At 53.1% G+C, this 13031-nt stretch overlaps 1 protein-coding gene across 1 annotated transcript; it reads left to right on the top strand.

Moving 5' to 3' along the window:
- Positions 1-270: 270 nt before the first annotated feature.
- On the top strand, positions 271-12578 carry LOC143363269 (paramyosin-like). Its single transcript, XM_076803879.1, has 7 exons — positions 271-354; positions 10718-10837; positions 11113-11262; positions 11355-11501; positions 11633-11849; positions 12014-12141; positions 12441-12578. Exons 1-7 carry the CDS (start codon positions 271-273, stop codon positions 12555-12557), a joined length of 963 nt encoding a protein of 320 aa, XP_076659994.1. The 3' UTR covers positions 12558-12578.
- The last annotated feature ends 453 nt before the right edge of the window (positions 12579-13031 follow it).

Genomic DNA, 13031 nt, shown 5'->3' with positions numbered 1-13031 from the left:
ATTTTCTTACACATGGGGGGGTTGTCCTTGCTCAGTAATCCGTCGTAGACCATGTTCCAGAGAAAGGGTCCCAGAACCGATCCCTGAGGTACTCCCATCCCCATACTCAAGCTGATTTTTCCCTCGGGTGCTTCATAGTTCACTGCTCTATCATTGAAATACTCCTTGATTATCCGAGCGAGGTACTCGGGGATATTTCTATTTTTAATTTCCTTGTGGATGGCCGCCCAGCTTAGCGAGTTGAACGCATTTTTTACGTCCAGCGCAATCATGGCGGCGTATCTGTTTTTGTTGGAAGCCTCTATGGCAGCCTTTCTTAGTTCTTCCATTGCGTGGATCGTCGATGTTCCTCTCGTGAATCCAAACTGGTATTTGCTGAACGGCCTCGCTCCTAGTTCCTTGTGTAACCTCGCTCGGATTATGTATTCAAACAGTTTGGCACCAGCATCTAAAATACAAATCGGCCTGTATGCTGAAGGGGTGGAGGGGTCCTTACCTTCTTTCCGTAAGAGAATTGTTCTCGCTTGTCCTATCCGCTATCCTATACTATCCTCTATCCTATCCCATCCTCTATCCTATCCTATCCTCTATCCTATCCTATCCTCTATCCTATCCTATCCTCTATCCTATCCTATCCTGTATCCTATCCTATCCTCTATCCTATCCTATGCTCTATCCTATCCTATCCTCTATCCTATCCTATTCTATATCCTATCCTATCCTCTATCCTATCCTATCCTCTATCCTATCCTATCCTCTATCCTATCCTATCCTCTATCCTATCCTATCCTGTATCCTATCCTATCCTCTATAATATCGTATCCTCTATCATATCCTATCCTCTATCCTATCCTATCCTCTATCCTATCCTATCCTCTATCCTATCCTATCCTCTATCCTATCCTATCCTCTATCCTATCCTATCCTCTATCCCATCCTATTCTCAGTCCAATCCTATCCTATCCTCTATCGTATCCTATCCTCTATCCTATCCAATCGTATATCGTATCCTCTATCCTATCCTATCCTCTATCCTATCCTATCCTGTATCCTATCCTATCCTCTATCTTATCCTATCCTCTATCCTATCCTATCCTCTATCCTATCCTATCCTCGATCCTATCCTATCCTGTATCCTATCCTATCCTCTATCCTATCCTATCCCCTATCCTATCCTATCCTCTATCCTATCCTATCCTCTATCCTATCCTATCCGCTATCCTATACTATCCCCTATCCTATCCTATACTCTATCCTATCCTATCCTCTATCCTATCCTGTCCTCTATCCTATCATATCCTCTATCCTATCCTACCCTCTATCCTATCCTCTATCCTATCCTCTATCCTATCCTCTATCCTATCCTATCCGATCCTCTATCCTATCCTATCCTCTATAATATCGTATCCCCTAACATATCCTATCCTCTTTCCTATAATATCATCTATCCTATCCTATCCTCTATCCTATCCTATTATCTATCCTATCCTATCCGCTATCCTATACTATCCTCTATCCTATCCCATCCTCTATCCTATCCTATCCTCTATCCTATCCAATCCCCTATCCTATCCTCTATGCGATACTATCCTCTATCCTATCCTATCACCTATCCTATCCTATCCTCTATCCTATCCTATCCTCTATCCTATCCTATCCTCTATCCTATCCTATCCTGTATCCTATCCGATCCTCTATCCTATCCTATCCTCTATAATATCCTATCCTATCCTCTATCCTATCCTATCCTCTATCCTATCCTATCCTGTATCCTATCCGATCCTCTATCCTATCCTATCCTCTATAATATCCTATCCTATCCTGTATCCTATCCTATCCTCTATCCTATCCTATCCTCAATCCTATCCTATCCTCTATCCTATCCTATCCTCTATCCTATCCTATCCTCTATCCTATCCTATCCTCTATACTATCCTATCCTCTATCCTATCCTATCCTGTATCCTATCCTCTATCCTATCCAATCCTCTATCCTATCCTATTCTATATCCTATCCTATCCTCTATCCTATCCTATCCTCTATCCTATCCTATCTTGTATCCTATCCGATCCTCTATCCTACCTATCCTCTATCATATCCTATCCTATCCTCTATCCTATCCTATCCTCTATCCTATCCTATCCTCTATCCTATCCTATCCTGTATCCTATCCTATCCTCTATCCTATCCTTTCCTCTATCCTATCCTATCCTGTATCCTATCCTATCCTCTATCCTTTCCTATCCTCTATCCTATCCTATCCTGTATCCTATCCTATCCTCTATCCTATCCTATCCTCTATCCTATCCTATCCTCTATCCTATCCTATCCTCAATCCTATCCTATCCTCTATCCTATCCTATCCTCTATCCTATCCTATCCTCTATCCTATCCTATCCTCTATCCTATTATATCCTCTATCCTATCCTATCCTGTATCCTATCCTCTATCCTATCCAATCCTCTATCCTATCCTATTCTATATCCTATCCTATCCTCTATCCTATCCTATCCTCTATCCTATCCTATCCTCGATCCTATCCTATCCTGTATCCTATCCTATCCTCTATCCTATCATATCCTCTATCCTATCGTATCCTCTATCTTATCCTATCCTCTGTCCCATCCTATTCTCTATCCAATCCTATCCTATCCTGTAGCGTATCCTATTCTCTATCCTATCCAATCCTATGTCCTATCCACTATCCTATCCTATCCTATCCTCTATCCTATCCAATCCTCTATCCTATCCTATCCTCTTTCCTATCCTATCCTGTATCCTATCCTATCCTCTATCCTATCCTATCCTCTATCCTATCCTATCCTCTATCCTATCCTATCCTCTATCCTATCCTATCCTGTATCCTATCCTCTATCCTATCCTATCCTGTATCCTATCCTATCCTCTATCCTATCCTATCCTCAATCCTATCCTATCCTCTATCCTATCCTATCCTCTATCCTATCCTATCCTCTATCCTATCCTATCCTCTATCCTATCCTATCCTGTATCCTATCCTCTATCCTATCCAATCCTCTATCCTATCCTATTCTATATCCTATCCTATCCTCTATCCTATCCTATCCTCTATCCTATCCTATCCTCTATCGCCTCGTGTACTCTATCCTATCCAATCCCCTATCCTACCCTCTATCGTCTCCTATCCTCTATCCTATCCAATCCACTATCCTATCCTCTATGCGATACTATCCTCTATCCTATCCTATTACCTATAATATCGTATCCTGTGTCCTATCCTATCCTCTATCCTATCCTATCCTCTATCCTATCCTATCCTGTATCCTATCCTATCCTGTATCCTATTTTTTTTTTTTCCGAGGAGGTAATCTCGTTACGGATACCCGAACCCCCCCGGGGGGGGGGGGTGGTCCGGGTTATGTGGGACTCCTCGGCTGGTTGGTGCAACGCCGAGTATACCCACTAACTCCTCCCCGTCCGTCCCTAGACTCCTGGGGGCACCCGTGCTCTGCGCGCGCATGTCAATCCGGTGTGCCCCCGCCTTAGCATACCACCCAGGGGGGGACGCGGCCCCCTCCCGTACCTACTCTATCCGAAGGCACCACGCAACGGACGACGTGGCGCCTTCCCCCCTGTTAGGCCGCCCGATGAGCATCCGAGCCCCCGCTCGAGATGCCCGGCGGCCTCCGGGGACGCCGTTGGTGACCGAGTGTAAGGGGATATCCGATCCCCCGCCTCGAGATCATCAAGGGCGTCCCCGCTCGCGTCAGAGGCGTCGCAACGGGGGTACGCCCCCGGGGCGTACCCTGCGCCGCCTCCCCCCCCTTCGGCCGGGATCGTGATTACGCTCCCGATCCCGTTCCGCAGCCTCCTTCCGCAGCATAACCCGCTCGCAGAAGGAAGCGAACCCCCTCCACGCCTCCTCGCCACCGGCTGCCGCAGCGACGACAGCCGGGAGCGAGAGGTCGTGGCCCACCGCGCGCCGCAGGGCACGGCGCTCTCCCCCCCATGCCGGACACTCCTCCAGAGTGTGTTGCGCCGTGTCCCGCGGCTCGCCGCAGTGGTGACACGCCTCCTCGGTCTCCCTCCCGATGCGACACAGGTAGTCGCCGAAGCACCCGTGCCCGCTCATCACCTGCGTCACACGGTAGGAGACCCTATGCCCCATCCATCCCCTGTTCCATTGATCGAACACCGGAAGGATGGCCCGAACGGCCCGCCTCTCGCCCTCCCTCGTCCCGGGAAGGCTATCGCGCCACTCCCGGGCTGCGTGCCGCCGAGCATGTCGCCTGAGCTCATCCACCATGAGCCGCGCCTGATCCGGGGCCACCCCCCGGAGCCGGAGTTCCCTGGAGTGCGTATGCACATCCGCCAACACGCGGGCCTCCAGCTCGAGGGGGATCAGCCCCGACATCACCATCGCCGTCGCGTATGAAATGGTGCGGTACCCCCGCACGATGCCTATGGCCAGCCTGCGCTCGATGCGACGCAGCAGCGACCGTGTGCCGCCACTGCGCCCCCTAGCCAAGACATCGCGCGCCCACACAGGGGCTCCGTACAGGACCAAAACTCGCACCACCACCGCGAACAGACGACGCACCCGTCCACAGGGTCCCCCGAGATTCGGGAGAAGGCGACCGAGCGCAGCGGTCCGCCAGGCAGATGGCCTCCTTCGCATACCTCCCGGTGGCCAATACCAGCGTGTCGTCGGCGTAACACGTCAGGCTGACCCCGGGAGGCATCTCCTCCCGCAGGACGCGATCGTACGCAAGATTCCACAGCAACGGGCCCAACACCGAGCCCTGCGGAACCCCGCGCACGACGCCCCTGCGCACCATCCCGTACCGGCCGGGATACTCTATACCCCTGTCGGAGAGATAGCTCCCAATCACCCTTCTGAGATACAGAGGCACCCGGTGGAAGACCAGGGCCTCCATTATCCGATCCCAGGGGACGGTGTTGAACGCGTTAGCGATATCCAAGGATATCGCCAACGCAACTCCGCCCCCCCTCGTACAGGCCTCCGAGAGAGCCCTCACCCGCCGAATAGCGTCGACGGTGGAGAGACCCTCCCGGAAGCCGAATTGAACCCCGCTCAGATCGGGGACCCCTCCCGCCGACAGGTGCCTGACGAGGCGTCCAACGAGTACGCGCTCGAACAACTTCCCCGCCTCGTCCAGCAGACAAATTGGCCGGTACCCTGAGGGCGAGTCCCGGGACTTGCCCCCCTTCGGAAGGAGGACCAACCTGCCCGACTTCCACTCCGTGGGGAACACCCCCTCCCTCAGACAGCCGTTATACAGCTGCCGGAGTTCGGCGGCGAGTCCCCCCTCCAGGGCCAAGACCAACGCGCGGCCCGGCACCCCGTCCGGGCCCGGGGCCTTGCGGCCCACCCGCCGCGCCCTGGCCACCGCCTCACCCAGCTCGCCGGCCGACACCTCCCACTCTGCGGACCAGGAGAGAGGCTCCTGTTCCCAATGGGAGCGGCGCAGTTGTCCCCCCTCTCGCGGGAAGAGGGACGCCACCACTCCCTCGAGCAGGTGGGGGTCCATCGACTCCGTCACCGGAGGCGCCCACGCGCGCAGCTTGTTCATGACAAGCTTGTACGGGCGCCCCCATGGATCGGAGTCCACCGTGCCGACGAGCTCCGACCACGCGTCGGCCTTGGCCCGCGCGATAGCCCTGCGGAGAACCCCGAGCGCGGCTCGGTACTCCCCGCCGAGCCTCGCCGTCACCTCCTCGTCGTCGCGCCTCCTACGCGCTCGGCCGTACCGACGCCGCGCGGCATTGCAGGCACGCCGGAGCTCCGCAATGCCGGCGGACCACCAGTACGCCGCCCTCCTGGGGGCGAACCGGCTGCGGGGCATGGCGGTGTCGCACACCGCCGTCATTACCTCCCGCAGCCGCCTCGCCCCTTGCGCAGGCGCCAGCTCGGACAGGGCCGGCCCCGTCCATGTCGCCGCGGCTACCGCGGCCCCGAACGCGTCCGCGTCCAGCCGCTTCAAGGCCCATCGCGGCCGTCGGTCCCCCCGGCCCGGCCGGGAATCCCGCGCGTGGAGGGTGGGCCACACGTCCATGACGATGGGCGTATGGTCTGACGCAATCTCTATCTCCTCGGCCACCCTCCATCCCGACACCCGGCGCACGGCCGAGGGAGTCCCCCATGTCAGGTCGACAATCGAGACCCCCTGCGGACGCACGCACGTCGGCGTGGATCCCCGGTTAATCAACCGGAGATCCAGGCCGGCCGCCCAGGTTAACACCTCGCTACCCCTAGTGGTCGTCCTGGGACTCCCCCACGATACCGCGTGGGCATTGAAGTCTCCCAAAACGAGAACCGGGCGGGCGCTGCACCGCGCGATGCAGCTGTTCAGCCCGCCCAGGAACCCCCGAAATTGATCGAGGCCACAGCTCGGCGAGATGTAGATCCCGACAACCGCGATGTCCCCCCATTGCACCGCCACGAATCCCTCGCCCCGCTCCAGAAGGGAGACCGACGGGGACCCGGGGCGGCTTCCCGCCACTATTACTACGGAGCCGATCTCGTCCCCCACCCAGAAGGGGTGTTCGGGGATTGCGTACGGCTCCGCCGCAACTGCCAGCCCAGCCCCCCACTCGCGCACGGCTTGGACAAACAGGTCCTGTGCCGCGCGCGAGTGGTTGAGGTTCGCCTGCAGAACCGGAGTAGGATTAAAAGTACCTACTCTAACATGGGCTCTGCAGAGTCCCCTCCCTGGGAGGTCCGGGCCCCCGGCGCCGTCTGCGGCCGCTGCGCGGATGCAGCCCCAGACGCGCCCTTCTCTTTCGTCGCCGCGCGGCCCCTCTTGGGAGCCGGGGCACACGCTTTGGCCCCGAATCTATGGCCCGATGGTCTCCCCAGGTCCGCGCAGAGCGGACACCTGGGGGCGGCCCTACAGGCCGAAGCCCGGTGCTCCGCCGCCCCGCAGCGGTAGCACATCGCGCCTCTGTCGACCGCGCTCTCGCATGTCGCCCGCGTGTGCCCCGTCTCCAAACAACGGAAGCATTGGAGGGGCCGCTCCCTCAGCGCCTCGACGCGGGCCGAGGACCAGCCGACCAGCAGCCGGCCTCCCGCCAACACTTTCTTGACGGCCGCGAGGGGGCCCTGGGCCCAACAGGAGCCCAGCGCCTGCTCCGAGGCGGGTCTGCGGATCTCGCCGACCCGGAACTCCGCCGCGGAACACTCCCCCGCCGCCGCCAGCGCCGCCGCTACGTCCCCGGGCGACACCGAGTCGTCCAGGCCCGCCACGCGCACCTCGCCGCGCTTGACCGCCTGGGAGACCTTAACCCCGGTCCCCCCAAGCGCCTCGGCGATCCTCCCGGAGAGGGCCCGTGCCTTCTCCTGGCACCCCGTGCCCCTGACCTCCAGGAGGATCCCGCCGGTTTTCGACCGCCTGGGAAGCACCCCCGACTCGATCCCGATAGCCTTGAGGTCCACCCTCTCTTTTGCCCTGGCCATCACCTCCGAATAAGTGAGCTTGCAGCTCTCGGGGATGGTGATGGCCACTGCTGCCGTTCTGGGGGTGCGTCCCAGGCCACCGTCCCTCCCGGCGGCGGGCTTCGCCGCGCTCGCGCCGCCCTGCACTCGTGCGCCGCCCGCCGCCCTCGGCTCCCTCGCAGCCTGCAGCCGTGAAGCGGCGGCAGCTGCCTCGGCCGCGGCTGCTCTCGCCGCAGCCTCCTCCGCGGCCATCTTCTTCTTGGCCCTCTTCGCCGCCTTGCTCGTCACCTCCATCCACGAGGCCGGGACGACCGGTGGCGGAATGATAACGGGGGGCACCACCCTCACGTTGGACACGACCACCGGTCCAGTCCCCTTGGTGACAGACGTCGCCGGCAGAGAAGCCACCGGCGTCGCCTCGCGCGCCGATTTACCCTCCGCCCGGAGGGCCGGGGCCAACCCGGCCAGAATCGTCCGGAACCGCTCCTCCATCCGGGCCTCTAGCTCCCGGTTCCTGGCCGTTATCAGCGCGCCGACCCGGAGAAGCAGGGCTTCGGAGTCCAAAACTCCCGCTCCCTCCCCCGACGGTCCCATCGCCTCCATCCCCCGCGTACGGACCCCCGCTGTCGAGGAGGCGGGGGGCGCTTCCCCTATTGGCGCATGTCCCGCCCGGCGACCGCTGTCGGTGTTCGCCCGCCGCCCGGCCTCCATTGACCGGAGCCTCGCCCGGAGGTCACCCGCCTCCTTCGCGAGGGCCGCGTTCTGCTCGCGGAGGCGGGCCACCTCCTGGCTACCCTGCCACGCCATCCCGGTAAAGCACCGCTGCATCAAGGTGGTGCAGTGGGCCCTGGCGACTGCAGAACAATCCCGCAAGTCTTTAGCCAGGTCCCCCTTGAGGCCCTTTGAGACGGTGGAGACTCTCTCCACCCTCAACATCGCCTCCTCCACCTCCCCTACTAGCTGCGCTGTCGGCATCCTCCCACCCAGCTCGATGAGGTCATCCACCCTCCTCGTCTGACTCCTCTCGGCGCGGCCGCCGAGGGCCAGATCCATGGTGGGCGTCCCCGACGAGCCCTCCCCGGGGTCCGTCCGCGACACCGACCCGCCGCGGGTGTGCTGCCCCCCCTCTAACCGGGCACGCTTGGGGTCAGAGACCCCAGATGTCGCGCCCCGCTTCTCCGCGCCCCCGCGCGTCACGATCGAGCCGACGGAGCTCGAGATGGAGATGATTGTTTCATCCCCATCCGAGTCCTCGTCCGCGATGACCACGACCGCGTCCTCCCCGGCAGTAATCGTTGCCATCCCCTCCCCGTCAGTGACCGCTGCCGTCTCTTCCCCCGCCGCAGCTGCTGCCGTATCGGCAGCCTCCCCCACAACATCAAGGTTTTTATTATACGATTCCATATCTGGTCCCACGAGATTGGCAGGAAAAAACACGTCCGCCCGGGCAGAGCCTCCTTGCCCGGGTAAGGCTAATTTCAACTGGAGTTCGCCAGGTATCCAGAGATGGTGCGCTAGTGGCTGATGTACCCCACCAGCCGCGCCCTGTAGCCAGGGCGTACCCTCTCACCGCGCACCTAAGCTTAGGGCATTAGGGATTTTTATAGAGGTTATCATCCTCGCGGCCCGGCCGATTAAGGCAAGACCACCGTTCCGGTAAAACATGACCACCGGTTTACGGCAAGGGCCCTGCGGCGACCTCCCCGGTCGTTATCGCAGGACCCATTCCGCGGTTTTTTATCCCTCCGTGTGAGCCTTACCGGCAAGGGAGGCCCTGCCAGGATCCGAAGATCCCGCCGGCATCGCCTCATACATCATTGGGACTACTTTCCGCGGAATACCCCTCGCTCCGTTAGCAACACACAACTATGTGTGTTCCCAGGGACCACCACGAGGAGGTGGAGCGTAGAGGATTTTAGGGATATGACCGCCACCACTGTGGCATACCTAGTAGTGGATCCGAGTCACCACTACTAAGCCCATATCCCCTCGGTCCCCATCCTATTCTCTATCCTATCCTATCCTCTATCCTATCCTATCCTGTATCCTATCCTATACTCTATCCTATCCTATCCTCTATCCTATCCTATCCTGTATCCTATCCGATCCTCTATCCTATCCTATCCCCTATCCTATCCTCTATCCTATCCTATCCTGTATCCTATCCTATCCTCTATCCTATCCTATCCTCTATCCTATCCTATCCTCTATCCTATCCTATCCTCTATCCTATCCTATTATCTATCCTATCCTATCCGCTATCCTATACTATCCTCCATCCTATCCCATCCTCTATCCTATCCTATCTAACTTAATATGATAATAATATTAATAATATTTATATAATTTAATTTATATTATAGATTATTATTATAGTATCTACCTATTATATTTATTTTTTTTCATCGTCTTCTATCCTCTATCCTATCCTGTCCTCTATCCTATCCTATCCTCTATCCTATCCTATCCTCCATCCTATCTTATCCTCTATCCAATCCTATCATCTATCCTGTCCTATCCTCTATCCTATCCTAACCTCTATCCTATCCTATTCTCTATCCTATCCTATCCTCTATCCTATCCAATCCTCTATCGTATCCAATCCTCTATCCTATCCTATATTAAATATATAGGATAATATTTAAATATTATATTAATATATATATATGTATATCTATTATTATAATTATTATATAATTATTTATAATTATATAATTTATTATTTAACTTTTATCTTGAAGGTAAAATCTTTACATTAACCCTTAGCACTCGAATTACGGCTGTAAGGCTCCGCTAAAAATTACTGTATCATTATTCAAAATATTTGTTACATTATTGTCTGTATTGAATAAATTACTAAACACCTCAGTATTGTGCGAGTAAATCGCACCATTTTCGTATGTATAACATGAAAAAGAATGTATAGAAGGGAAATATTCTAGATCGGAAGAAATGTTTCGTTTTCGAGTTAAAATAGCTTTGAGTGCGAAGGGTTAATCTATTCGTACTATAACTGCTACGATTTTTATTATTAACCGAGAAGCACTGACAGTACAACGCTACAAACCAGTCACACTTAGTACGCTGAAAATTTGAAGTTAAAAATAATACATTATACAAAGCAATATTTGATTTTAATACTTTCAGTAGTAAAATTAACATTAATTTAATTTTGTTTCACAATATTCGACAATTTATATCACCGTGTTAGATAATTCGTATATCTATTGCGCCTGGAGCGTTGATATTTATTTGTTAATCCTAAATTATTCGTGATTTTAGGTGTCCATTGAGAACGTTGTTTATCTGAGGATCCAGATCGCTGGACAGCTCGAGGATGCTCGTCGTCGTCTCGAAGATGAAGAACGTCGTCGTTCATTGGTTGAAGCCTCTTTACATCAGGCACGTGTCATTTCAATTTGTTGAAGCTCTGACTTATTGTCAATACTTGATATAACCATTCGGCCCCGAGAAATTCCAAGAAATCTGATGTAGAATCTGATAATCACTTGCAAGGGAAAAGGAAATTATTTATGCGTTAACCCTGTTACAAACATTGGTCTACGATAGGAAAAGCAAAGTTATACCTAATTTGTCACTGTACCAAATAGATATAGTTTCAATATCAAAGAGTAACAAAATCGACATTATGTCACGAGAACAAATATTATTAACAGGTCGAATCGGAGTTGGAATCCGTACGCATTCAATTGGAAGAAGAATCCGAAGCTCGTTTGGACATTGAACGCCAGCTGGTCAAGGCTAACGGAGAAGTTCAAGTATGGAGATCGAAATACGAAACCGAAGCCAACGCTCGCGCCGAAGAGGTAATTACACTAAATTCGCATTAACAATCTTGTTTTTCCGGAATGAAGAATCGCTATCGTCGCAACATTAATATTGTTGTTAAATCTTTTAGGTAGAAGAACTGCGCCGCAAGTACGGTGCTCGCATCCAGGAACAAGAAGAACAGATCGAAACTCTGCTGGTGAAGATCAACAACCTTGAGAAGCAAAAGTCGCGTCTGCAATCCGGAGTTGAAGTTCTGATCATTGATTTGGAGAAGGTACGATCAACTGTTAACCGCAAACTGCATTTTTAAGACTAACATTACCAATTTTATGAAGACAAATCACATTTCATATAAGCGTACGACATTCGATAATTTTGTTTGAACGATTCAATGGATGCCTGCAGGCCAACGGAACAGCCCGCGAGCTCCAGAAACGTGTGGAACAATTGGAGAAGATCAATATTGAAATGAAAGCACGCTTGGAGGAGAGCATGTCGATGTACGAGCAAAGCCAACGCGACCTTCGCAACAAGCAACAGGAACTCCAGCGCACCAACTGCGAGCTCGACAAGACTCGCGAGCTGAAGGACCAATTGGCGCGCGAGAACAAGAAAATGGGAGGTAATTGCGGTCAAATTACAATTCCTCTAAATTATTCCAAAAAGAACCACAATGTTCCTGTATAATCTCGCTATTAGTTCTGTTCTTTCGACTTTTCTGTTTCCATACGAGAGATGTTTCTTGTCAATTTGTACGTAACTAATTATTCGATTACTTCGCTTCAGATGACCTCAACGATGCCAAGAACCAACTGGCCGACATGAACCGCAGACTTCACGAGCTGGAACTCGAGCTTCGTCGTTTGGAGAACGAACGCGAGGAGCTTGCTGCCGCCTACAAGGAAGCTGAAGCAGTAAGTACAATGAAAACGTGTTTTAAAAAAACTGAACAATCAACGAATTTAACCGTCCACTGTCCCAGAATCTTTCGTTGCTGCGGACGAAACGAAAATTGTCAATTGCTGAGGCTAAAAATATTTACAAAAATATTGTATTTTCAAATCTAAATGTTCTGCTACTCAACTTGTCTGCTTGAAAGAGAATTTTAATAGGTTGAAAATGGCAAGGGAAGCTTTCCACCAAGTTGCATAAAGTCTAACTTCCTTGCAACTAATTACTGCAGTAAATACTTGATGAAACATATCAATTTCAGGGCCGTAAGATCGAGGAGCAACGTGCACAGAGATTGTCTGCCGAGTTGACTCAAATGCGTCACGATTACGAGCGTCGTATCAGCGAAAAGGACGAAGAAATTGAAATCATCCGGTGAGTACAAGAACTCGATACAATTAGCAAACGTTCCTCCTAAAGTGTCAAACTACCTGTTAGCGTTAACCTAAAGTAAGGACTATCGACCATACAGAGAGTACGAATTTTCAGTTGCTCACGGTCTATGATGCAATCGATTTTATTTCCGGTACAACCACCGTGCGTTACGTGGCCTATTAATAAAGCGCGTTTAATTTCGTCGTCGATCAACGCGATCGATTAATCACCGGTCGGTGTTTTCCGACCTATCAGACGTTCAAGGGAATATCCTGTCCCGATCTAATTATTTATTTATATTCGCGAGATGTACAACGGTGGCGCGACGCCAAAGTCAACGTCGAGCACGTCGACGACTCTTGTTTGGCGCAGATTCGCTTTGGAACAGCGACCCTATGCAACACCGATCAGTCGATATATCGATTATGTCACTGTGAATGGACTCCGAACGGAATGAATCATGGCAAAGAATTCACAT

The sequence above is a fragment of the Halictus rubicundus genome, unplaced genomic scaffold, assembly GCF_050948215.1.
Source record: "Halictus rubicundus isolate RS-2024b unplaced genomic scaffold, iyHalRubi1_principal scaffold0029, whole genome shotgun sequence".
NCBI classification, from domain to species: domain Eukaryota; kingdom Metazoa; phylum Arthropoda; class Insecta; order Hymenoptera; family Halictidae; genus Halictus; species Halictus rubicundus.
The sequence above is the reverse complement of the archived record's forward strand: the minus strand, read 5'-3'. Positions and strand labels throughout refer to the sequence as shown.